Source organism: Aotus nancymaae, unplaced genomic scaffold (assembly GCF_030222135.1).
Source record: "Aotus nancymaae isolate 86718 unplaced genomic scaffold, 86718_ANA_hifiasm-v0.15.2.pri h1tg000017l, whole genome shotgun sequence".
NCBI lineage: Eukaryota > Metazoa > Chordata > Mammalia > Primates > Aotidae > Aotus > Aotus nancymaae.
This window is the reverse complement of record NW_026988429.1, coordinates 15149047-15176354: the sequence shown is the minus strand read 5'-3', so window position 1 is coordinate 15176354 and position 27308 is coordinate 15149047. Positions and strand designations below refer to the sequence as shown.

Here is a 27308-nt window from a genome sequence, read left to right as displayed (position 1 = left end):
CACAGCCTACAACACAACAGGTGAGCAGCGCAGTTGTCCCCTTCCCCAAGGCATCTGTTCTTCTCCCTTTCCTCCCACCTGCAGGGGGATTATAAAATTAATCATCGAGACCAAGAAGGCAAGAGAAAACATGTAACTCTGAAAACACAAGATAACTGCATAAGTAATGAGTTTCAGTGCAGATCCATAGCTAACCCATAAACTGCTGGGGCAAAAATCGTCTTGGAAGGCTCTGAACCTCAGAAAGGATTCACAGTAAGTTAACCACCTAGATCTGAGAGAAGAGTAGCTTCGTGTGGATAACAGTTGGATTATACAGCATATCCTGATGCCCTTCATCAACCAGGAGAGCAGAGGTGGTCACTGATAGCAGCAAGCCTGGGGACTGCAGCTTGGTGGGTAGAGGTGCTCAGGGGGACAGATATCTCCAAACTAGACCTGCTGCCATAGGGAGCTTCTAATAAGTTGCCGGATTTGGTTAAAATTAACTCAGCTACTTGACAGGGCTGGGTCAGTGGGGACTGACAAAAAGAAGACATCAGATTATACCCTGGGGGTTTGTATTTCTTGAGCTTCTTTCTCTTCTTTGTATGAAAATATTTACCCATGACTCGGAAAGAGCAACTGGAGTCTTTGTAGCTTATCTTAGCAAAAGTTTACAAAGTTTGGACAGCAATATTGCCCATATTGTATGGTGTGTGCTGTGACACTCAGGATTCAAATGTTGGCTGAAGCCATTAAATATGAGATGAAGCTCTTACAAGGCAGGGTGCACATCTGTCCACCCAAAGCTGGATGCCAACATTTTACAAATAGAGCTTGGGTGACACAAATGCAGCTCCAGAAGGCCCAGATGAAAATGTTTGTATTGAGATTTGTTAAAGCTTCCCGACAAACTGGATTTGTCAGTAAGGATTGTTTTCTGCAAGGGGGATGGAACTTGTGGGGGGAACCATTTAGGCTGAGAAGGAGGGAGGTTGGAGCTGAGAAATGTGGAGGCAATTTCCCCTTAGAAGGACTGAATCTCCCTGCCTATATAGGGTGCTGCAGCCAGGAGGATCCAGTTGTGTATATGTCTCCCCAACTCCCCGTTCGGTGATATCATGTCAATAGCTTGAAATTATCGATGGTGAGGGTATTAAGTCATGGAAATTGGCAAATGGAAACTTTGTTTGTAGATCCAATTGTTAAACATTTACCAGCACACCACTGCCCCGCCTTCAGGCTCAATGACCCCATCCAAGTTTACTCCATCTTTCCACTGTCTCCAACACGATCTTAATAAAACACGGCTGACAACATTACCCTCTTCTTCAATCTTTTAAAAAATAAGTTTCCAGCTCACTGGGGTGGCATTAAAGGCCATTCCTTCTCTGGATCTCACCCAACTTTTCAAATAATTTTTCCTACCCCTACCTCTAAATGGCACTCAAACTCCAGCCATCCTGAATAATAAGACTTTTTTTTTGAGACAGAGTTTCGCTCTTTCATCCAAGCTGGAGTGCAATGGTACACTCTCAGCTCACTGCAACGTCTGTCACCTGGGTTCAAGTGATCCTCCTGCCTCAGCCTCCCGAGTAGCTGAGATTATAGGGGCGCGCCACCATGCCTGACTAATTTTTGTATTTTTAGTAGAGATGAGGTTTCATCACTTTGGCCAGGCTGGTCTCGAACTCCTTACCTCAGGTGATCCGCCTACCTCAGCCTCCCCAAGTGCTAGGATTAAAGGTGTGAGCCATCTCGCCTGGCCAATAAGACTTTCAAAAAGTAGATTATGTCAGATACCTCTGACCTAGGTTATTTACAACCAACTCTCCTGCTGTGATTAACTAGAAAAGCTAGACAAAACATATTTCCAAAAGATCCCTTTGGAGGCATCAGAGAATGGCCAAAGCTGTGAGGAACTGCCTAAACCCAGTGAGATGGAGCCCAGCACTGGGACCCTTTACTCCAGGGGGCATTTATTGGTTTCAGAAACGGCAGCTGAGCTTTTCAGCATTCATGGAATTTGGTGGGGGAGATAAAATTTGTACCTTATATCCTACATACAGTGAGGGTCCCTGATAATCCCCAGTCAGTTTGGAGATCTGGGTCAGCCTTCGCAGGTACCGAAACCCGCCTCTGAATGATCTCAAGTCCTGGTAGGGTAGAGGTTACCTGCTGTTGAAAGGCTCCTGGCCTACCTGTCCAGCGGGAGCAAAAGTGAACCATTTCAGGATACAGATAACAATCACCCAGGGCTTTGAATGACTTCTACAGTGTTTAATATATAGTATTTAGCAGTCCATAAAACAGAATCAGGCACATGCAAGATGGCCCATGTATTAGGGAGAAATAGGCAATAGAAGGAGAGCCAGCAGGGATTCAAATCATGGATTTGAATCAGGGGCAGCCTTTAAAAGAGCTATGGAAATATGCTTAAAAATTTAAAACACAAGATTGGAATTTTTGGCAGAGAACTAAAAACTATACAAAAAAGGAACCAAATTGAAATCCTAGAACTGAAAGATGCAATTAACCAACATTGAGAAATAGCCAACATCTATTGAACACTTCCCATGTGGACGGCTGTGCTAAACCTTTATAGGCATCAACACAAGATATGTCTCCTTATAGCAGAGCAGTGTCCTTCCTAAGACATGGGCAGCCTGGTTTCTCTATCTCTCTACTTCACCAAAACCCCTTTACATGGGGCTTAGACACTCCTGTTAGACACTACCTCACACAGTAGTGTCTGGTAGCACAGTGCTCAGCACGTAGAAGGCACTAGATGTGATTGTGATGACCAGGAGCTCCCAGGAAAGCTGTGGGTGCTGATCAGGAAAACAGAGTCCTTTATGTGCTGTGGTCTTAAAGCTTCATCCAGGAAGCAGAATTGGGGCAATGCGGGGCTGAGGACCCAGAACTGAGAATAAGCTTAGTCAGAAATTTCCTGTGGGCAGAAATCATAAGGACGCCAACTGTTTGGGTGAGATAAGACGGAACCAAGAGTGGACTTGTGGCCAGAAGCGTGAGGAGAGAGAAAGAGAGAGCTTCCCCTGTTCCCTTTCTTCCTCTCCCTAAGCCACAGTGATTAACAGCCCCCTCCTTTGGAGTCAGAGCAGGCTTGAGACTGGACTGGGAAAGGAGGGTGAGTCAGGATACAGAGCAGGAAGTCTGGGAGTGCAGGGCAGGGGCAACGGACTGGGGCATTGTGCCTGATCTCTCCCACTTTACCTGCGTAAAGAAGCATACGCAAAAGCCACTGTGTGAGTATTCCCGAGTGCCAGATCGGGGCATGATTCATCACGTGCAGCATTTCATTCAATCCTTATAGCAGCCGCTGATGTGGCTTCTATTATTAGCTCTATCAGATAATGAAACTGAGACCAAGACACGCTCTGCACATTGTTGGGGGTGGCCCAGCTTGGAAATGACACAGGAGGATTCAGACCTAGACTCCATAACTCCTGCACCAGGGACCACCCCGACCCTCACCGCCTACATATCGAGAAAGGACATGCTGGGACACTTCTCAGGACACAGTGGGGAAATGACACAGAGCAGGGAGGTTCCAGGATCCCAGAGCAGCTTTTCTCCAGGAGAATACTCTGTCTCCGAATTCAGACTGGGGTCAGAGAAACATTTACCCAGGAACCAAGGTGTGGGTGGGACTTTTTACTTGAAACCTCGACTGAGGGCAGCGGCCAGGATGGAACTCTTCACCCTTCTCTTCTGCAATCTGTAAGGGCACTTTTGACAGAAATATGGTTTTCCACTTCAGGAGGGCTGAAGAAAGACAAATAGGAGAGAACCTACGCGAGCTGGGTGCTAGCTGTCTTCTCTTTCAGAGGGTGTGATGATAAAGTGGTACACTCGATTATTAACAAATGCTTCAGAAATGTTAAACCCTGATATTCAACACACTCTGGAAGTGGCAATAAGTAGACAGGTTCATATGCATCACCTGCTTCAGCTAGTCCTCACAAAAACAAACGAACGAACCAATGAAATGCTTCCTTGGCTCTCAAAGGAAGACAGTATTTCTTGAATGTGTTTCAAAAAGGATGGGTGACTCACCCAAGGTCACACAGCTTGTGAGGACAGTACAGGAATACAAACATGCCATTTTGCCTGTCAAACCCATCATCCAGGGAGGTGACACACTTTTTTGCAGAAATGTTCTATTTCCTCTGAAGGATAAACTCTTTAAACTTTTGGGAAATTCATTCATAGCTTTCCTCCTTTGAAGGATTAACACTTTGGACACAAGCTGTCTGATTCTGATTAGTTGATTGAAAGATTTCTTGGTTGAAAGAGAGATTCTGATTTGTTGGTTGAAAATAAAGTCAGACTCATCAAAATCAACTGCTGTAGCAGTAAATATTTTGACATTTTGTCTGTGTTCCTGTACCGTCCTCCCAAGCTGTGACCTTGAGTGAGTAACTCATACTTTTTTTTCTTTTTTTGGAGACGGAGTCTTACTCTGTCACCCAGACTGGAGTGCAGTGGCATGATCTTGGCTCACTGTAACCTCCACCTCCTGGTTTCAAGTGAGTCTCCTGCCTCAGTCTCCCAAGTAGCTCCCAAGTAGCTGGGAGTACAGGTGCACACTATCATACCTGGCTAATTTTTATATTTTTAGTAGAGACAGGGTTTCACCATGTTGGCCAGGCTGGTCTTGAACTCCTGACCTCAGATGATCCACCCACTGTGGCCTCCCAAAGTGCTGGGATTACCAGCATAAGCCACCGCGCTTAGCTCACCTATCCTTTCTGAAACATGTTAGAGAAATAGTGTCTTCCTTTCAGGCCAAGGAAGCATTTCATTGGTTCGTTCGTTTGTTTTTGTGAGGACTAGCTGCAGGAGGTGATATATATGAACCTGTCTACTTATTTGCCACTTCCAGAGTGTGTTGAATATCAGGGTTTAACATTTCTGAAGCATTTGTTAATAATCAAGTGCGAGGGCTAGAGGTTAGAAGGCCTGAATTTCTCTGCATACCTTTGCCATCAGCAAGCTGTGTGACCTTGGACAGATCACTTTTTTGTCTAAATATTTCTGAGTCTTCTTGAAAACAATGCCAGGTTTGGACGGGATGATTGCCAAGTTCCCGTCTAGCTCTAAAACACTACAACCTGTGTTTCTGCACTGGCACTGTTGATCCTGTAGATCATGCAGAAACTCTCTTCAACCTTTTCCTGCACGTAAAATGGGAGCATGCTTACCTTTTTCCTAACTGTCTAGAATATGGTAAGGAAGGAGCTGGTCACGGTGGCTCACGCCTGTAATCCCAGAACTTTGGGAGGCCAAGGAGGATGGATCATGAGGTCAGGAGAGTTCAAGACCAGCCTGGCCAATATGGTGAAACCCTGTCTCTTGTAAAAATACAAAAGATTAGCCGGGCGTGGTGGCATGTGCCTGTAGTCCCAGCTACTCGGGAGGCTGAGGCAGGAGAATTGCTTGAACCTGGGAGGCGGAGGTTGCAGTAAGCCAAGATCACACCACTGCACTCCAGCCTGGGTGATAGAGCAGAACTCCGTCTCAAAAAAAAAAAAAAATCGTAAGGAAGGAAGTTAATGTGTATCAGAGCCCACTATGGACAAGAAGTGCTCCTCTTCCTCCCTATACCTATTTCCTCTCTCTCTCCCTCCCTCTATTCCTTCCTTCCTTCCATCTGTGAAGAAGATACGATCACCCTCATTCTGAGAGCAAAGAGAGAGAGCCCCAACTAATGAAATCACTTGTTCGAGGTCACATGGGTGGCACATGGCAAGTGGCAGAAGTTGAATTTAGACCCATTCCTGTCCAAGTGCTGAGGTTATGCCATCGTCCCGACCATAACTTTAAAGATGTAAGATAATGGGAAAAGAGTTTGTTTCAAAGCACCTCTCGGGAAGGACTCACTTTACAGCAGGGGTCAGCAGACTCAGGCCAAATTTGGTCCATCCCCTGCTTTTGCAAATAAAGTTGTATTGGAACACAGCTAGGCTTATTGATTTATGCATTGCCAATGTCTTTTTGTGAAACAGGAAGCTGAGCTGAGTGATTGTGACCCACAAAACCCAAAATATTTACTATCTCATCCTTTAATGTTTGCCAATCTATGGTCCAAGGTCCAAGGCTGTCCACCCTTCAAAGAACACAAAGTAGCAAAAGACTGCCCCATGTGTGGGGATCCCTACCACTTTATTATGAAAAAGGGACCTTTCTGCGCAAATCTGTTTTTTAAAAAGTCAACAAACAGACTCTGGGTACCTGTCAGGCACAGTAGGGGGTCTGGTTTTCACTGTGCTCTTCTTCCCAGGAGCTCAATGAAGGGGAAATAGAAATCTCAATTTTGGGGAAATTGCACAGGGGAAAAAGGGGAGGGAATCAGTTACAACACTCCATTGCGACACTTAGCGGGGTTGAAAGTGACAACAGCAGGGTTTCTCTTTTTGGAAATTTGAGGAGGGTATTTCCGCTTCTCAGAGTGCGACAGGGTGGCAGTCGCCTAGCTTGGGTGAGTGACTATTTCTTTATAAACCGCAACTCCGGGCCCACAATGGCAGTCCACTGCCTTGCTGCTGTCACAGAATGGAAATCTGCAGGGGCCTCCGCAGTCACCTAATCTCTCTCCTCCTCTTCCTGTTCCATTCAGAAACAGTCAGCCGCCCCTGTGGGAAAAGACCCTGCAAGATGCAAGCCTTCAGGTAAGGCTACCCGGAGGAGGAGGAAGTGAGGGTGGATCAGCTCGAGACTGGAAACACATCACAGCTGTCTTGGGCTGCCAGGCCCTGTAGGGCCTGAGAACAGAATTTGGGCTGGAGAGGATGTCAGTTATTCAAGAAAAAGGCTGTTGCATGCATGGGCTTCAGGACTTGTATTTCAAAATATCCCAGACCGGAGGGCTGGCTTACTTTCCCAGAGACTCAGCAACTCAATTAGTAATAAATGCATGCCAAGGAGTGAGGCTGGGATTTAGGCCTGGCTGAATGTGCTGCCAGAGAAGCAGAGAGGGGCATCAGGGGCAGGGCACAGCCCAAAGGCTCAGACTGATGTGAGCAATGCCTGTCTGCACTGACATGTTGGAAGGTCCCACTCTCTGGGGGCCTTGGTTTCTCCATCTGTGACATGAGATTCACAATGACTCCCTGTGTGCCTTACAGGGTTGTCGTGAAAATTAGATGCACAGATAATAGCATTACAGTATTCTGCGCATTGTAAAGAGCCTAAAAACCACTGTGATTTGAAAATGGAATTGGGGCTTTGTGAGATCATCACTATTGAAAAGAGGTGATGCTGATAGAAACGACAGGGCTGCTATGCGTGTCCTCTGCCATGTGACATTCCAGCAGTGAAATCATGTTGGGGTGACTTTTTCTCCCCTTTTGATTTTTATGTTTGTCTGGGCTGAGGCTGCAGGTTGGGCTCTACGGGTGTATGAGTGACAGTCCTCTCCCTTCCACACATGGGTACTGTCTGCTTCCCCGGGTTGCCTCTGCCAGCTCTGATCAGCTAGAAACTCCAGGAGATCCCCTTGGAGGCCCCAGGAGGCAGTGTTTAATCCTTCCAGACTGAGGCTAAATCTAGAAATTAGGATAATCATAAACAGGCCAATGCTCACATATGCAAAGCACTTTGGTTTGCGCAGCCACCTCTCAACCAGCACACGGGCTCCTCAGAGCCACTTGATGATGTGGGTGCAGTTAGCCACACTTCACAGGTGAGGAGATGAGGCGCAGGTCCCAGGTCATGCTGGCTGGGGCTCTGTTTACTGTATCTCACAGGTTTGAGCCCTGCTCTCAACCAGAGAGGCCCTTTACCAAGAAGAAAGGATTGGGACCCAGAAACAGGTCACCGACTGAGCTAGAGAGGAAGCCGGCTTGTTCCCAAGGGCAGCTGCCCCTGCAGGACCCCGAGCAGTTTACCACCTAATGGAGGAAAGGCTCTAGGGACAGACTCTCCTGCTCTAAGACTCAGAGCGAGTTAGCTGCAAGGTGCTCTGTCTCTGGAAACTTCTAACTAGGTGCTGTGGTAGCCACTAGTCTCAGGTGGCTATTTAAATTTACACTTAAATGAGTGAAAATAGAAGAAAATTTAAAATCCAGACCCTTGTTCACACTATCCATATCAAGAGCTCAATAGCCACACGTGGCTAGTCGCCACCCTATTGGGCAGTGCAGCTATAGAACATTTTGCATCCCAGAAAGTTCTTTTGGAAGTTGCTGCTCTACAGCATGCTTTGTTGAAACGGAAGTGCCTGCCCTGGGAATCGAAGATGGGAAGCAAGTGAGGAGGGGAGTCGAATACGTTCTCACTGCTCACCAGCTGAGAGGGTTGGGTCTGCCTCTTAACCAATGCCAGCCTTAGTCTTCTCATCTGTGCATGCCATGGGTATACTAAAATACCATACCCCTGGAAGAGTTAGATGCAAATTTGGCAAGTTCTGGGGGACACAGGAAGGTGCTAAGTTCAAGACTGGGCACATGGCGGCTGTGCACTGCAGTGGAGTCCTGTGCCTTTTCAGAATCTGGGATATTAACCAGAAGACCTTCTACCTGAGGAACAACCAACTAGTTGCTGGATACTTGCAAGGACCGAATGTCTATTTAGAAGGTGAGTGGTTGCCAGGAAAGCCAATGTGTGTGGTCATCGGGTCGCCTTGCCCCTCGGTCTGCAGCAGTACGGCCTGCCTCCACAGACCCTAGGTGCAACGTCCTAATCCTTGCTGGGTCTTTGTACTCAAGTTTGAAGCTAGGAGGGCCTGGCCACTAATGGGCATACATGAGGGCAGCCTGAAGAGGACGTGGAGAGGTAGAGTCTAGGTCAGGGGTCAATGCATATAGGCACAGTGGTCCTAGGGCCACAGCTGGGAAGGGCAAATACCAGAAGGCAAGGTTGACCCTTCCCTTCCTCCGGTGCCTATGAAAGCTTCCATGTTCCTATGTTGTTCAAACACTAACCCAATCCCAAATTAATCCACCACGTATAAGGCTGGACTATGTCTCCTATTCCTGGATACCATACTCTGCCATATTCTGGTTCATGCTTTAAACAAGCTGGATGAACTTTGAGAAGCTTCACCCACTCTGTTCCTCAGTTTTCCCTTTAGTGGAATGATGCCAGTGGGACAACAGGATGTGCGATTTTTTTAGCTCCAGCCTTCTAGGATGTTTTCACTCCTGTTTGGTGTTGTAGGATGGCATTACCTCCACTGCCCACCTTCCCTCTTCCCTTGTTCTGCCTCCCCTGCCTCACTCTGAAAGTGGTACCTGTCTTGGTAGTTCTCCTAATGAACACACTGAAGCATGGGGAGGCTGAGTTTTTTTTTTTTTTTTTTTTTTTTGAGATGGAATTTCGCTCTTGTTACCCAGGCTAGAGTGCAATGGCACGATCTCGGCTCACTGCAACCTCCGCCTCCTGGGTTCAGGCAATTCTCCTGCCTCAGCCTCCTGAGTAGCTGGGATTACAGGCACGCGCCACCATGCCCAGCTAATTTTTTTGTATTTTTAGTAGAGACGGGGTTTCACCATGTTGACCAGGATGGTCTCGATCTCTTGACCTCGTGATCCACCCGCCTCGGGCTCCCAAAGTGCTGGGATTACAGACGTGAGCAACCGTGCCCGGCAAAGCTGAGATTTTTAATGCTACATGAGAGCATGGAGGCCTCTTAGGGAAAGAAGAGGTTCAGAGACCCCCAGGCTCTTGTGGAGCCCCACTCATGGCCTTGTGCCATTTACCCTGCCCCTTGGCAGCACACCTATTGACCTGGAGCACAGGTATCCTGGGGAAAGTGAGGGAAGGATGGAAATGACATGGAACAAAATCTAGGAGACTCAGGCCTCTAGAAGTAACTGGATAGTGTGCTTGGTTTAATCTTCTGTTTAGATGCAGACCAGGAAGATGAGGGCTCTCTACCCTTCTAACCTTGGGATTTTAGTTTTGGGGGAACAGGGGAGACAGAAAAACACCCAGGGTCTCTTCACTGTTGCTGCCTCCTCTTCTATTAACCTGACCCTCCCTCTGTTCTTCCTCAGAAAAGATAGATGTGGTACCCATTGAGCCTCATGCTCTGTTCTTGGGAATCCATGGAGGGAAGATGTGCCTGTCCTGTGTCAAGACTGGTGATGAGACCAGACTCCAGCTGGAGGTAAAAACCTGTTTTGGATATCAAATCATCCCAAAATACAATGGCTTAAAACAACCAGTTTGTTCTTATGATTCTATGGGTTGACCAGGATTAGCTGGGTGATTCTGTTCTGTGTGGTGGAACATGCTGGGGTCACTTTGGCAGCTGCATTCAGCAGAGAGCTTGGCTTGCAATGGACATTGAAAACGGTATCTCCTTCTCCAGGATCTCTTTCCATGTGATCTCTCAGTGTTCAAGAGTCAACTTGGGCTTCCTTATAGCATGGCGGCTGACTTCCAAAAGGGATTATTCCAAAAAGACAAGCCTCAATGTGCAGGCGCTTGTTAAACTTCTGCTTGCATCATCCTATTGGCCAAAGCCAGTCATGTGGCTAAGTCTAGCCTCTTGTGAGAGGGACTACATAAGCATGTGAACACCAGGTGGCACGGTCACTGGGAGCCACCACTGTAACGGTCTACCACAGGACCTGAATCTCTGTGCTACTCCCTTGCTCAAGGGCCCCTAACCCACTTGGACCTGCCCTCTTCTAGCAAAGCCCATCCTCAGGACCTTTCTCTTCCAATCACATTGATTAGTTGGTGCCCCACCCAGGGCCCTGTGCTCCTTGATCTCATGTTATGTTAATGGGTTTAAATACAACATAACATCAAGCCCTGGGAAAAGATGGCTTTGTCTCAGGGGCTCGCTGGATGCAACTTTAACCTCAACATGAGTGGCCATACTGTGGCACTGTCACATTCCTCGCCAGTAGACAGGAACACTATTGTGGAGGGTGACTGCCTGTTCTGTGAGGAGCGGGGATGGCTAGGACATTGCAGGTTACGCACCACCATCCCATCGCCTCAGAGGCTCAAACCCTGGCAGAACACCAACTCTCCAGGCCTTGGCTTCTGCTGACGGTGCCGTATATTTACCAGACTTACTGCTCCGAGGCCGGAGTGGCTAGATTTCCCAAGTCAAAGTGCGACAGTGGGACAGCCTCTTTGTGTCTTTGCTGTCCTGAGAAACCTAGGCCTCAGGGTCCCACAAAGTGGCAGGCAGGAGCACCTGGGGGCTTTTAGGGTACAGCCTTTCCCCAGTACTAACTCTGGGCTGTGCAGAGGGCCATGTCATGGTGTGGGTGGAGAGGGAGGCAGCACAGGACTTCCTAGGTCTCACCTGCCCATCTTTTGATTTCTAGGCAGTTGACATCACTGACCTAAGCAAGAACAAAAAGCAGGATGAGCGTTTCACCTTCATCCGCTCAGACAGCGGCCCTACCACCAGTTTCGAGTCTGCTGCCTGCCGGGGCTGGTTCCTCTGCACGGCGATGGATGCCGACCAGCCCGTCAGCCTTACCAATACGCCTGACAAGGGCATCATGGTCACCAAATTCTACTTCCAGGAGGATGAATAGTACTGCCCAGACCTGCCTGTTCCCATCCTAGCATGGCAAGGACTGCAGGAACTGCCAGTCCCCCTGCCCCAGGGTTCCCGGCTGAGGGGGCACTGAGGAGCGGCCATTGCAGGGTGGACCCTGAGAAGGAGGCACCAGAGTTCAGTCACAGGACTCTGCCTCCAGCCTCTTCAACTGACCAGCCTCCATGCTGCTTCCAGAATAGTCTTTCCAAAGTGTGAATCAGAGCACAGCAGCCCCTGCACAAAGCCCTTTCATGTCACCTCTGCGTCCAGGATCAAACCCCAACCACACGCCCAGCCTGGACTCCCTCTGCTCTCCTCTCCCCACAGCCTCCTCCTCCCTCACTCTACATACCCATGCCCCAGATCAATCAGGCCACTTGCTGACCCCCCATCAAATGGCTCCAACACCCTATTTTACAAACAAATGCCAGTCCATGAGGAAGGTTTTTTAAGGGTTTGTGGAAAATGAAAATTAAGGATTTCATGATTTTTTTTAGTCCACGTGAAGGAGAGCCCTTCATTTGGAGACGATGTTCTTTCTGGGAGAGGCTGAGAGCTTAAAATGTTCCTGCATATGTGAAATGATGGTAAAAGTAGATGGTAGCTTTTCCCTTTTATTCATCTTTTTGTAATGTCCAAACTTGTAAAAATTATAAGTTACGGTACCATGTTGGTCCCATATATATGTGTATTTTTTTGCCTTTTAAAACACTTCCAGAATCTGGACTCCTCTGTCCAGGCACTGCTGCCCAGGCTCCGAGCTCCGTCTCCACTCCAGATTTTTTACGGCTGCCCGCAGTACTTTACCTCCTATCAACTCCAAAGGCTCTGAGCAAATGCGGCTCCGAGGAGTTCCTTCCTCTGCTGGAAAGAATGCATTGCTCCTTGACATTGTAGAGCTTCTGGCACGCGGAGACTTGTATGAAAGATGGCCGTGGCTCTGCCTGTCTTCCTCACTAGGGTGGGAGCTCTGCAGAGCAGGGAGCATGACTCGTATGTGTCTCAGTTCCCTTCAGGGCCGAGTACCTAGCCTCGCTCTTGGCAGGTACTCAGCGAATTAGTGCTGTATATGCGAATGAGTGCTGTATACGTTAGGTGCAAACTTTCCTACTCCCTGTGACTTCAGCTCTGTTTTACAATAAAACCTTGGAAATGCCTATATTGTTGACTATGTCCTTGGCCTTGACAGGCTTGGGGTGTAGAGTGCTGGGGAAATTGAAAGACCAACCTGTCTTTCTCACCCCAGAGGCGGGGGCCTGGCTGCCTCTTCTCTGAGAGCTCTTTCCTTCCTTTACTCTCACTCTCCCTGGATAACATGAGAGCAAATCTCCCTGCAAAAAAGATGTGGAGCAGCATTGTTCACAATAGCCTCTACTGGAAACAACCCAAGCACCCATCACAGAAGAATGAATTTGTACATCACATATCTGCACACAACACAATGCTCCTTGCAGAAAAAAATGAATGAATTACAGCCAGCTGCACCTCACAAAACAGATGAATCTTACAAACATAATGTGGGTATGAGAATCACAAAAGCATGCATAGAGTATGATTCCATTTCTATAAGGTTCAAAACAGGCAATGTGGAGCTGTCGTGTGGAGGGATGTGGAAACAGGCGATGCAGAGAGAAGTAAGGTCATGCTCTCTCTGAAGGTCTGGTGAAGCTTGGCCCCTTGGAGACAGAGTGGCAGGCAGGAGCACCTGGAGGCTTTTAGGGTCCAGACAACATTCTATTTCTTGGCATAGATGTAGTTAGGCAGTTTTTTGTATGTATATTTATTTCACAATATCTAGGAAATAAAAAGACTTGCCCTCCCCCCCTCAATCAGGGTGTAAGGAAAGGAGCATCTGGAAGATTATGAGATTAGTGAGTGGAGTATTGAATTTGGCCCCATAGGTGGGAGTGCAAGACCGTGAGTGACCACTTATCAAACATACCTCAGTGAACAGTCAGGCAAGTGAGAATTGTGGTCCTTTTTCCTGCCCACGTTATTTATTTTGGATTCTGGGCTTGGTCTCTGGAGTCCAAGAGGCAGGCCTAAGCGGGACCATGTACCTACTGTCTGATTTTGGCTAAGTCACCTCATTTTTTGGGGGCTGTTCCTCACTTGTCCAAGGGGAGTGTTGACTTGGATGCGGACTTTCCAAACAGAGCTCCTTGGACCCTTCTCTCTGAGGGCTCTGGAAATGGGAAGCCCTACAGAGGCTAGATGGACCAGGATTCATCCCTTGAGCCCTGTTCCCAACAGAGCCCTCTGCTTTTCTCTGCTTTGCAACCTGGACTTCCTATGGGACTTTGGCTGAAAAGGAGACTTCATTGCTAAAAGCAAACTAAGCTAAGCAGGCTAAAAGGAAACGAATTGGAGAAAATGTTTAAGGTCTTCTCCAGATCAGCTGATGAGGTCATGCAACATCTCTGAGCTTTCTCTTCCTTGTGTATAAAATGGGAGTAGCCAGCTGGGCATGGTGGCTCACACCTGTAATCTCAGTACTTTGGGAGGCTGAGTTAGGTAGATCACCTGAGGTTAGGAGTTTGAGACCAGCCTGGCCAATATTGCAAAATCCTGTCTCTACTAAAAATACAAAAATTAGCTGGGCATGGTGGCCTGCACCTGTAGTCCCAGCTACTCGGGAGGCTGAGGCTGGAGAATCACTTGAACCCAGGAGGCGGAGGTTGCAGTGAGCTGAGATGGCGCCACTGCACTCCAGCCTGGGTGACAGAGCAAGACTCCGTCTCAAAAAAAAAAAAAAAAAAAAAAAAGAGTATAGCCACACTTGCCTCACATGGACAATAAATACAGGGATGGAATGTAATGACATATGTGAAGTGCTGTGTGAATGATAAAAGGGCGTGTGTGGTTGGTATATTTTTAATCCTGGTAAAAGGAGGAGGTTCAAGGCAGAAAATTCATCAAGGCTTAATGAAAACAATAGCAGCTAACATTTGTGAGGCTCTATATGCAGCCTCCCTTCATGTTACAGAAGGTAAAACCAGAGACTAAGACTCTTTATGCAAACTAGGTCAAGCAGCAAGCTACAGGTTAGAAACAGGCAAGGCAGCAAAACAGTCACATGGGTGAACTCTGGGACTCTGCAGTCACACTCTGACTTTCCTGTTTGCAATGTGTGCTCATAAACAAGCTAGTCAACACCTGGGAGCTTTAGTTTTCTCATCACAAAATGCAAATAATAGAGAATGTTGAGTTATTGCAAAGTTACTTAATCTTTGCAATAGTTTTCTGTGGTGAGTAGCATATATTATTATCATTAGTCCTAAAAGAGTCAGTGCTCAAAGGGATCTGCTTTAGAGCCTTGTTTGTCCAAGTGTGGTTCATGCATCAGCAGCATCAGCATGCTTCTAGAGTTAAAGTGCAAATTCTCAGATCTCAGGCTTGACTTACTGATTTAGGGTCATCATCTTAACCAGATCTCCCAGGCACGTTAAATTTGAGAAGCACTGTGTCAAAATGCATCAGTCACACAGTGCATAACCTTCGGCATATGCACTAGCTTAAAGGGGTTCTCCTAACTGTAAACCTAGCCCATGTCCTTACTCTCCATCCCACTAGCCCATTGATGACACCAAACACTCCCTTCTTAACACTTCCTAGCCGGCCATGGGGGCTCATACCTGTAATCCCAGAGCTCTGGGAGGCTGAGGTGGGCAGAGTACTTGAGGCCAGGAGTTCAAGACCAGCCTGACCAACATGGCAAAACCCTGTCTCTACTGAAAATACAAAAAAATTAGCTGGGCGTGGTGGTACACACCTGTAATTGTTGCTACTCAAGAGGCTGAGGCATACAAATCACTCAGACCTGGGAGGTGACAGTTGTGGTGAGCCAAGATCGTGCCACTGCACCCCAGCCTGGGTGACAGGGCGACACCCTATCTCAAACAAATAGTAAAACCACATTTTTAAACTTTCGTTTTAAGTATTCTGTAAAATATTCCTTAGAAGAAAAACTTTAAACCATCATGATGCTGCTAGAATGTCAGCTCAGCCTGTGCAGGTGTTTTTGTCTGCTTTGTTCTATAGTGCATCTCAAGTGCCAAGGCCAGTGCTTGCAATATACTGGGTGCTCAGTGAATATTTGGTAAACAAATGACTTAACCACTGATATATCAATAGAGATTAATTTATTAGACTGGCCAGCAAATTTGAGAAGATTAGGGACTCGGAATTTTTTGAAGGAAGCCTAGAAGAGGGGAAGGGCCCAGAGTGAAGGATTTTCCAGAGATTTGGGAGTTAAGGAAAAAGATATGACCACGAGGTGGCGGTGGCACACACAGGCTTTCTGGGTGATGATTTAACAGGTTTGCACTGGAGAAGTTCCTTCACAACAGGAGTCCGTCAAGGAGGCTACAGTGTGGAGATGAGGTCCTTACCCAGAAGGGAAGGAGGGCAAGAGGACTCCCAGGAAAGAAGAGAATTGGAAAGGTGGCTTACATGGCCAGAAGTTACCCAGCAGCACGGCAGGGAATCTGTGGATCAGAGAGCTCCTGTGGGCTGCAGTGGCTTGGGGCCCTTCTGCTTGAGGCTTATCCTTGGCCAGCAGATATTGGGTACAGCTTCATGGAGTATGCAGAGCAGGAAGGTTCTAAATGGCTTAAAATAGGCTTGTTTGGGCTATGTTTAAAACAAATGGATGTGCAAACATTTGAGTTTGGCTTGGTGGGATATTTCAGGTCTAGTCTCAGCCTGCAGTGAAGAAATTAAGAATCAAGGGGCCAGCACACAGAGGCCATCTTTACTCATTTATACAGCACAAGGCAGGGGCCGTGGATTAGGAAAGCCAGTCCTGGGTTCATGTTTAAGCGAGGCTTTTGTTCAATTAGGAGGCGGTGCACAGGTGACCAGGAGGTGGAGGGGCTGAGATGGGAGAGAAAAGCACAGAGAGGGAAGACAAGCAATTCTTAAGAGGAATATGGCTTCTTCTGTCACTTCTGGGCCTGACCAACTACAACACTACAGATTCAAGGACAACTATTTGAAAATTCAAGGCTGAATTCAAGTCTTCCATAGTTGAGTCAGTTTTCCTATAAAGTTGCTGGGAAGCTGTATGTCAAGGGACCTCCCCTCCCTAAGGTCTCAAGTTTTATAAAAGGATGGAATTGAACTAGATATGTGTCCTCATTAGGCTGATTTTAGGAGCTTTTTTTTTTAAAAAAAAATGCTCGACCTCCTCCATCCAGAGATTCTGATTGATTTGATCTGGGGGTGGGACAAAGACATTAGCTGAGGCCCTCTGGACCACATGGCTACTGAATCAGGGACCCTGAGGTCAAGTCCTCCCAGCTCTCCTGCCTGACCTTGGCAGTGTCTGTCAATACAAAGGACGGAGACAGTCTTTAATTTCAGAGAAAGGCTCGTTACTGCATCAGCCGTACATTTTGACTATACGTTAATTTGGGTTGAAGGTAGCAGATTTCTATTTTCTCAATTACAGGCTGGCTAAAACACCTTTCTTTCTTTCTTTCTCTTTCTTTCTTTCTTTCTTTCTTTCTTTCTTTCTTTCTTTCTTTCTTTCTTTCTTTCTTTCTTTCTTTCTTTTTCTTTCCTTCCTTCCTTTTTCTTTCTCTCTCCCTTTCTTTCCTCCCTCCCTCCCTCCCTCCCTCCCTTCCTTCCTTCCTTCCTTCTCTTTCTTTCCTTCCTTTTTTTTTTTTTGTTTTTGAGACAGAGTCTCTCTCTGTTGCCCAGGCTAGAGTGCAATGGTGTGATCTTGGCTTACTGCAACCTCTGCCTCCCAGGTTCGAGCAATTCTCCTACCTCAGCCTCCCAAGTAGCTGGGATTACAGGTGCCCACCACCACGCTCAGCTAATTTTTTGTATTTTTAGTAGAGATGGGTTTCGCCATGTTGGCCAGGCTGGTCTCGAATTCCTGACCTCAGGTGATCCACCCACCTCAGACTCCCAAAGTGCAGGGATTACAGGCATAAGCCACCGCGCCTGGCCAAAATACATTTCAAGCTTCACTTTTAGGGGGACACAAATTGGGCTACAAGAGGGGAGTGTCAAACTGGGGTAAAATTCTTGCAAATCTTGGGGAAACCAAATAATTTTGCGCTTTCTCTTCACATAACTATGAAATCCCTAAGCCACAACAGTAAATCTCAACATGCTTGATATTAAGCCCAGTTCTCTCATAAAAGTTTCTGGAGCTAATGAAACTAATCTATTGGGTTCTTAGCCTTAAATCTGAGCAAGCTTAAAAAGAGGGAAGATTAGCTTTGATATCTCGCCTCTTGAGTCGCCTTCACGTGGAGGTAGAAGAGTAGTTCAGGAAATGTCCACCAGGGGTCAGCATTTTATACACACCTCACTGCTCTGGAAAGAATATATATATATTTTTAAAATAGAATCGGGGTTTCACCATTTTGCACAGGCTGGTGTCGAACTCCTGGACTCAAGCGATCAGTCTGCCTCAGCCTCCCAAAGTGCTAGGATTATCATGTGAGCCACCACACTTGGCCTGGAAAGAACCTTGACAAGGCAAATAATCAGTTTGGTTCATGCTCTCAAATTAGTGAAGCTCTAGTTTTTCAAGACTCTCTAGGAGTTTCACTCTAAGGAAAAGTTTATTTTCATTCACCTATCAATCAAGCCGAGGTGGGGCCTGACCCCTGACAAGTATCCAATAAATGTTCCCTATTGCCAATGTCTAATCTCCAAAGGGGTGGGACCTGAGAAATTCTAAGTCTTCTGTGCCTGCTTTAAAGTCTACTTCCTGTCATCCTGTTGTTTGCTGAGCACCTTTTACCTGTATGATTGACTGGTATGTGGAATTAACACTTCCCTCCTTGCCCTTGGGAACACACACTCACATGCTAGAACTCAGCACAGGAAACTCAACAGTGTGCCTACAAGATAAATGTGTACTTTTTTGTGTTGGTGGGTAGTGGACAGAACTCTCAAAAGAGATAGATAAAATACCCAGGCACTCACTACAGTGGGGAATGAATCTGTTTGGGGGCCCGCTATGCCTGCATTCTTCCCCAGGACAGTTGACACAGTCCGATGACTCAGAAAACTTGACTCGCTTGGCGTCAGAGCAGAGGAAAGATCTTAGTGACCAATGACCTCAAGCTGCCCCACCTGAGTGCTCCACCTCCACTCCAAGGGGCTTCCTGCCAAGAGATCAGTATGTCTGTGTGTAGAGTCAAGATACATCCTCCTTAGGCCACAAGGGAGTCACACTGACACCTTCTCCTACCCTCCTTGGCAGTATATCTTATAAGTCGTGGAAGTTTAGTTTTCTTTGAATGCAGGCCTGTGGTTGGAGCAAAGGGAGCTAGAGAGAGTTAGCCTGGGGCTAGATCTTGCTGGACTGTCTGTTCAGCAATGGTAAGGATTCTAGTCTGTCCTAAGTTATAAACAGGCCTTGGACATTCTGAAGTTTGTCCTTTCGCCACCCCATGCGACACTTCTTTTTTTTTTGAGATGAAGTCTTGCACTGTCACCCAGGCTGGAGTGTAGTGGCATGATCTCTACTCACTGCAACCTCCACCTCCCAGGTTCAAGTGATTCTCCTGCCTCAGCCTCCAAAGTAGCAGGGATTACGGGTGTTCACCACCATGCCTGGCTAATTTTTTGTATTTTTAGTAGAGATGGGGTTTCGCTATGTTGGCCAGGCTGGTCTTGAACTCCTGATCTCATGACCTGCCCACCTTGGCCTCCCAAAGTGCTGGGATTACAGGTTTGCCCCACCCTGCCTGGCCCCCATGCTCCACTTCTAAGTGCTCTCTCTCCTCATCTGCGCCTCCTAGTTCCTACAAAAATCTCCTCAAAGTGAGGCTCTTGGACAATTTGTTCCATGAAGACGTTGAGGACTGTCCATATCGGCCCTCAATAACCCTCTCTTCTAAACTCCATGAGGACCTGTGGCCCAGACCCCTGACCTGCATGGCACCTATGGGGTCTTTCCAGATGTGCATGTTTTAACCATCCCCTCAGCATCTTAAGGTAAAGACTCAGTGTTTTGCTGTTTGCACTCCCTAGAGCACCTGGGCCCTTATCTGAAACAGGTGAAAACTCATTGCCAACATATTCTGAAGTATATTCATTTATTTATTTTATTTATTTATTTATTTTTCCATAGATTTTGGAGGTGGTATTTGGTTACATAAGTAAGTTATTTAGTGGAGATTTGTGAGATCCTGGTGCACCCATCACCCAATCAGATACACTGCACCCTATTTGTGGTCTTTTATCCCTTGCCCCTCTCCCACCCTTCTCCCCAGGTCCCCAAAGTCCACTGTAACATTCTTATGCCTTTGCGTCCTCATAGCTTAGTTCCCACATGTCAGTGAGAACATGTGATGCTTGGTTTTCCATTCCTGAGTTACTTCACTTAGAATAATAGTCTCCAATCTCATTCAGGTCACTGCGAACGCTGTTAATTAATTCCTTTTTATGGCTGAGTAGTATTCCATCATATATGTATCTATATTCTTTCTTTATGTGTGTGTATACATATAATGATATATATATGTCACAGTTTCTTTATCCACTCATTGACTGATGGCATTTGGGTTGGTTCTACAATTTTGCAATTGTGAATTGTGCTGCTATAAACATGTGTGTGCAAGTATCTTTTTCGTATGACTTATTTTCCCAGTAGTGGGATTGCTGGATCTAATGGTAGCTCTCCTTTTAGTTCTTTATGAAGTAGATTAGTTTAATATGCACTTCCCATTTATTCTTCTGTCTTAGAATTCTCTACCCTAGAGATCCACCTGGCTGTTTCTTCTTCTGCATTGAGGCCTCTGCACCCATGGTACCTTATCAGAGGGGTCTTTTTTGACCACCTTATCTAAAAGAGCATGTGACTCCTGAAAGCCACCTGGACCTCCTTTGCTTACTGCTTCTGTACTTTGCTTTCTTTTTCTTCCTAAGAATGATTACTTGCTACCATGTTATGTGTTTGTGTGCTTATTTAAGATTTTTTCCTACTACCGTTTAAGCTCCATTAAGATAAGGACACTTCCATCCACACTAGTTCCTGCTTATTAATTCAACAATCTTCTTCATCGAGCCCCTACTATCGTTCATCTCCAGGTGCAGGAGACCACCCACAGAGCACTCCCTACAGTGCTCAGCCGTGAATGGAAACCAACTCAAATATACACGTGTCATTAGCAGTTTTACATAGTTAATTTATATTCCCAGTTGTGTCTTTTTTGTGTGTATTGTGGGGTAAATTGGGAAAATAATAATTCCTTCCCTTGAGGTAGAATAACAGGACTCCAGGGTACAAACTGGTGTCTCTATGTTCACCCATGCTGTGTGAAGAAAGCCTGCAAGTCCCCATGCTCCTTCTCACTGTGAGAGCCACAAAACCTCATAGAGGCAGGTGGGGTGGAATTAACTGGGAAGAATGAATAACGTTCGAAATAGTGAATAAAGGCTCATAGCAGAGCCATGAGATGGCACTGTCAACACTCCCCAGCCTCACCACCCCATAGGGCAGGATGTGCCTGCAGTTCTGATTTTTTTTTTTTTTTTTTTGAGATGGAGTTTCACTCTTGCTGTCCACGCTGGAGTGCAATGGTGTGCAACCTCTGCCTTCCAGGTTGAAGAGATTCTCCTGCCTCAGCCTCCCCAGTAGCTGGATTACAGGCATGTGCCAACATACCCGGCTAATTTTTGTTTTTTTAGTAGAGACGAGGTTTCTCCATGTTGATCAGGCTGGTCTTGAACTCCTGACCTCAGGTGATCCGCCTGCCTCAGCCTCCCAAAGTGCTAGGATTACAGAGCCACCGCGCCTGGCCTAAGCCCGCAGTTCTGCTGCTGTCTTCTGTGGAGGATCTCACTTATCCTGACCTCCTGCCCCTCCAAGTGCATCCAGGACTTACCTTTGCCTCTCCAAACACAGACCAAAGTTCTCTGCTAAACACAGAGCCCATCCACTTCGGAAAGGCAGGAATCTAAAATTACAGTTACCTTTAATATCAAACTCTTCAACAGAACATGTACCCCTTTCAGACCAGGGCAAACCTCCTGCTGAAAGTATGCCTCCCCCACACCCCTTCTGAGAAACTCAATTAGGAAGACTGCGCTGCAGGGAGCAGAGGGGAAGGAGGCCAGCTCCAGACAGAGCTGATGTTCAGACAGGCCATTTGAAAGTGGAAAGGGACAAGAGTCTCCAGTTTGAAATCATAATTCTCAGGGATGAGGTCCAGCTACATCATTTAATAGTCAGGTGATTATGAACAAGCTCCTGAAGCTTTGTGAAGCTCATTTCATTCATTTAGAAAATCAAGGCTGGGTGCAGTGGCTCATGCCTACAATCCCAGCAGTTTGGGAGGCTGAGGCAGAAGGATTGATTTATGCCAGGAGTTCAAAATCAGCCTGGTCAATGGAGCAAAACCTCCCATCTCTACAAGAAAATTTTACAAAATTAGCCAGGTGTGGGAGGCTGAGGCAGGAGGATCACTTGAACCCTGGAGGCCTGGCTGCCGTGAGCCATGATTATGCCACTGCACTCCAGCCTGGGTGACAGAGCGAGACCCTGTCTCTAAAACAAACAAAAAAGAAAGAAAACCAAGATCATAATACTTCTCAGGGTTATTGTCACTATTAAATAACATGCAAAAGTGCTCTGGGTAAAGCTCATAAAACTGCTTGAATAAAGTTATAACCCAAGTATCACCAGATGTCTCCAGTCCATGGGTCATCTGAATGTCCTGGTCCTGACTTAGCTCACCCGTAAACCCCTCACTACACCCTGACATTCCCCGTGTACAGATTTTAAATACTCAGTTGCGTGAATTTTGACATGTATATGCATTCATTTAACCACCAACCCAATGAAAATCTAAAACATTTCCATAACTCCTGAAAATTCATTTATGTCCCTTTCTAATCAATTCCTTCCACTCAAGAGGTATCCACTGTTCTTTTTTAATTTTTTATTTTACAAAAACGCTGAAAATTCCAAAAACCAGACTGACTTTTATCCCGTAGGTTGGTTGTGTCCTGTTTTGAACTTCATATAAATGGAATCATACAGTATATATTCTTTTACTTGACTTCTTCCTCTCAACATAATGTTTTTGAAATTAAACCATGTTGTGAGAAATCAACAGATTGTTCCTTTCTATTGTTGAATACTATTCCAACTTATGAATAAATCATAACATATTATCCATGGACTTCTGTGATGTTTCCAGTTTTTGTCTATGACGGATAAAGCAGCTCTTCTTTTATGCCATTCTTTTTGTGGACATTTGTTTTCAACTCTCTTGATTTGAGTAAATGCCTATGAGTGAAAGGTCTAGGTCAAAAGGTAGGTCAATTTACAAGAAATTGCTAATTTGTTTTCCAAAGTTGTTGCATGGTTTTACACTCCCATCAGCAAGGTATAAGAGTACCAGTGGCAGGCCAGGCGTGGTGGCTCACGCCTGTAATCCCAGCACTTCAGAGGCTGAGGTGGGTGGATCACATGGTCAGGAGTTTGAGACCAGACTGGCCAAAATGGTGAAATCCTGTCTCTACTAAAAATACAAAAATTAGCTGGGCATGATGATGGGCGCCTGTAGTCCCAGGTACTTGGAAGGTAGGGCCAGGAGAATGGCTTGAACTTGGGAGGCGGAGGCTGCAGTGAGCCGAGATTGCGCCACTGCACTCCAGCCTAGGTGACAGAGTGAGACTCCACCTCAAAAAACAAACAAACAAACAAGCAAACAAACAAAAAACGGGTACCAGTGGTGGCCAGGCACAGTGGCACACACCTGTAATTCCAGCACTGTGGGAGGCCAAGGCGAGCAGATCACCTGATGTCCAGAGTTCAAGACCAGCCTGGCCAACATGGAAAAACCCTCTCTACTAAATACAAGAATTAGCTGGACATGGTGGTGGGTGCCTGTAGTTCCAGCTATTTGGAAGGCTGAAGCAGGACATTTGCAGAAACTCAGGAGGAGGAGGTTGCAGTGAGCTGAGATCACTCCATTGCACTTCAGCCTGGGCTACAGAGTGAGACTTGGTCTCAAAAAAAAAGGAATACCAGTGGCTCCAGGTCCTTGTCAACTCATCAATATTTGGTGGTATTGTCAGTGTTTTAAATTTTAGTCATTCTTCTGGAGATGAGGTAGTATCTCTTTGAGGTTTGAATTTGTACTAAAAATATTGAACAGCTTTTCATGTGTTTATTGGTCATTTGTGATTTTTTTTTAATTGCAAAGTGTCTGTTTAACTCTTTTGGCCATTATTTTGAGGAGTTTGTCATTTTCTTATTGATTTATAGTTTTTTAAAAATTATTTTCAATTTTTGTGAGTATTTATGGGGTACATGAGATATTTTAATTTGGGCATGCAATACATAATAATCATATCAGGGTAAATGGGATATCCATCCCCTCAAGCATTTATTCTTTGTGTTACAATAATCCAATTATACTCTTTTATTTAAAAATGTACAATTAAATTATTATTGACTATAGTCACCTGTTGTGTTATCAAATACTTGGTCTTATTTATTCTTCTAACTATTTTTTGCATCCATTAACCATCTCCACTTTTCCTCACTCCCTCACTACGTTTTGCAGCCTCTGGTAACCATCATTCTACCATCTTTGTGAGTTCAATTGTTTTCATTTTTAGCTCCCACAAGTAAATGAAAACATGCAAAGTTTGTCTTTCTATGCCTGAATTATTTCACTTAACATAATGACCTCCAGTTTCATCCATATTAATGCAAATGGCAGGATCTCATTCTTTTTTTGACTGAATAGTACTCCATTGGGTATATATACCTCATTTTCTTTATCCAATCATCTGGTGATTGACACTTAAGTTGGTTCCAAATCTCGGTGATTGTGAAGAGTGCTACAATAAACATGGGAGTGCAGATATCTTTTCATTATACTGATTTCCTTTCTTTTGGGTATGTACCCAGCAGTGGGATTGCTGGATCATATGTAGCTCTACTTTTAGTTTTTTTGAGGAACCTCCAAATGTTCTCCATAGAGGCTGTACTAATTTACATCCCCACCAATTGTATACAAGGATTCCCTTTTCTCTACATTGTCACCAGCATTTGTTATTACAAATAATAACAATTATTTGTCTTTTGGATAAAAGTCATTTTAACTGGGGTGAGATGATGGCTTATTGTAGTTTGGATTTGCATTTATCTGGTGATATTGAGCACCTTTTCATATATCTGTTTTCCATTTGTATGTTGTCTTTTGAGAAATGTCTGTTCAGGTCTTTTGCCCATTTTTAATTGAATTATTATAGTTTTTCCTGTAAAGTTGTTTAAGTCCCTTATGTATTCTGGCTATTAATCCCTTGTCAGATGGATAGAGTATAAATATTTTCTTCCATTCTGTGGATTGTCTGGATTGTCTCTTCACTTTGTGGATTTTTTCCTTTGCTGTGCAGAAGCTTTTTAACCTAATGTGATCCTATTTGTCCATTTCACTTTGGTTGCCTATGCTTGTGGGGTGTTTCTCAAGACATCTTTGCCTGGTCCAATGTCTTGAAGAGTTCCCCCAATGTTTTCTTGTAGTTTCATAGTTTGAGGTCTTAGGTTTGTCTTTAATCCACTTTGATTTCATTTTTGTATATGGTGAGAGATGGGGTGTAGTTTCATTCTTCTGCATAAGGATACCCAGTTTTCCCAGCACTGTTATTGACGAGACTGTCCTTTCTCCAATATATGTTTTTGGCATCTTTGTCAAAAATGAGTTCACTATAGGTGTATGTAAGTTTTCTGCACTGTCCCATTGGTCTATGTGTCTGTTTTTATGCAAGTACCATGCTGCTTTGGTTACTGTAGCACTGTAGTATAATTTGAAGTCAGGTAATGTGATTCCTCCTCTTTTTTGCATAGGATAGCTTTGGCTATTCTGGGTCTTTTGTGATTCCATACAAATTTTAGGATTACTTTTTTTGTTTCTGTGAAGAATGTCATTGGTATTTTGATAGGGATTGTATTGAATCTGAAGGTGGCTTTGGGTAGTATGGACATTTTAACAATACTGATTCTTTCAGTCTATGAACAGTTTAACAATATTGATTCTTCCAGTCCATGAACATAGAATATCTTTACATGTGCTTGTATAGTTTCCAAAGTTTCTCTTGTTATTGATCCCTAGTTTATTCCATTGTGGTCAGAGAAAATACTTGATATTATTTTAATTTTTAAAAATGTTTTAAGACTTATTTTGTGGTCTAACATGGTCCATCCTTGAGAATGATTCATGTGCTGAGGAAAAGAATGTGTATTCTGCAGCTATTGGATGAAATGTTCTGTAAATATCTATTAGGTCCATTTGGTCTATAGTGCAGATTAAGTCTGATGTTTCTTTGTTGATTTTCTGTCTGAATGATCTGTCCAATGCTGAAAGTGGGGTGTTGAAGTTTCCAGCTTGTATTGTACTGGGGTCTATCTTCCTCTTTACCTCTAATATTTGCTTTATATATCTGGGTGCTCCAGTATTGGGGAAATATATATTTAATCTTGTCATATCCTTTTATTAAAGTAGACCTTTTATCCTTGTATAATGACCTTTTTTTGTCTCTTCTTATAGCTTTCGTCTTGAGATCTATTTTATCTTATGTAAGTAGAGCTACAACTGTTTCCTCTTTGTTTCCATTGGCATGGAGACAAAAAAAAATCACCTCTTTATTTTCAGTTTGTGTTTGTCTTTTTAGGTTGAAATGTGTTTCTTATAGGGAACAGATCATTGGGTCTTATTTTTTTTTTAATCCATTCAGCCAATCTATGTCTTTTGATTGAAGAAATTAGTCTATTTACAGTCAATGTTATTTTTGGTAAGGAAGGACTTACTCCTACCATTTTGTTATTTGTTTTATGGTTGTTTAGTGGTAGTCTCTTCCTTATTTCCTTCATTTCTGTCTTCCTTTTACTGAAGGTGATTTTCTCTGGTGTATGTTTTAGTTTCTTGCTTTTTATTTTTCATGTATCGTTTGTAGGTTTTTTGATTTGAGGTTACCATGAGGCTTGCAAATAATACTGTACAAGTCTTTATTTATTTATTTATTTACTAAGACAGAGTCTCACTCTATCAGCCAGGCTGGAGTGCAGTGGCACAATCTTGGCTCACTGCAATAACTCATTATTTTAAACTGATGACAACTTAACACTGATTGGGTGAACAAACAAGAAAAAAGAAAATTAATAAAAAATCTACACTATAACTTTATCCCCTCACTTTTTAACGTTTTGGTGTTTCTATTTATATGTTGTTGTACTGTTTATGTCTTGAAAAGTTACAGATCAGGCACCGTGGCTCATGCCTGTAATCCCAGCATTTTGCAGGGATAAGGACCGCAGATCACTTGGTTCCAGGAGTTTTTGACCAGCCTGGGTAACACGATGAAACCCCATCTCTACAGGAAATACAAAAATTAGCCAGGCATGGTGGCACACACCTGTGGTCCCAGTTACTCAGGAAGCTGAGGTGGGAGGATCACCTGAGCCAGGGAGGCTGAGGCTGCAGTGAGCCATGATTGCCCTACTGCACCCTAGCCTGGGTGACAGAGTGAGATCTTGTCTCAAAGTTGGTGTAGTTATTTTTGGATAGTTCTTTTCATCTTTCTACCTAGGTTATGTATACTTTACACACCTGATTACAGTGTTATAACTTTTTTTGTGTACTTACTATTACCAGTAATTATCTGAATTTTGTACCTTCAGATGATTTCTTATTGCTCATGAATGTCCTTTTCTTCAGATTGAAGAACTCCCTTCAGCATTTCTTGTAGGATGACTCTTGTGTTGATGAAGTCTCTCATACTTTGTTTGTCTGAAAAAGTCTTTATT

The 27308-nt window shown here is 44.8% G+C and overlaps 1 protein-coding gene across 2 annotated transcripts; it reads left to right on the top strand.

Moving 5' to 3' along the window:
* The first annotated feature begins 6390 nt into the window (after nt 1-6390).
* Nucleotides 6391-12672, top strand: IL1RN (interleukin 1 receptor antagonist). 2 transcript variants are annotated; one of them, XM_012438973.2, is made up of 5 exons: nt 6391-6484; nt 6623-6674; nt 8492-8580; nt 10002-10114; nt 11295-12672. In XM_012438973.2, exons 2-5 carry the CDS (start codon nt 6661-6663, stop codon nt 11508-11510), a joined length of 432 nt encoding a protein of 143 aa, XP_012294396.1. In that variant the 5' UTR covers nt 6391-6484; nt 6623-6660; the 3' UTR covers nt 11511-12672. The 2 variants fall into 2 exon arrangements, with proteins under 2 accessions (XP_012294396.1, XP_012294395.1); XM_012438972.2 differs by lacking the exon at nt 6391-6484 and having other exon boundaries at nt 6501-6674.
* The last annotated feature ends 14636 nt before the right edge of the window (nt 12673-27308 follow it).

What these genes read in the sequence shown, in the direction of transcription:
- IL1RN (XM_012438972.2), top strand. Translation starts at nt 6,559, where the DNA reads ATGGAAATCTGCAGGGGCCTCCGCAGTCACCTAATCTCTCTCCTCCTC. An exon ending in ACCGAATGTCTATTTAGAAG is followed by an intron (nt 8,581 to 10,001) that starts GTGAGTGGTTGC and finishes GTTCTTCCTCAG; the next exon opens with AAAAGATAGATGTGGTACCC. An exon ending in AGACCAGACTCCAGCTGGAG is followed by an intron (nt 10,115 to 11,294) that starts GTAAAAACCTGT and finishes TTTGATTTCTAG; the next exon opens with GCAGTTGACATCACTGACCT.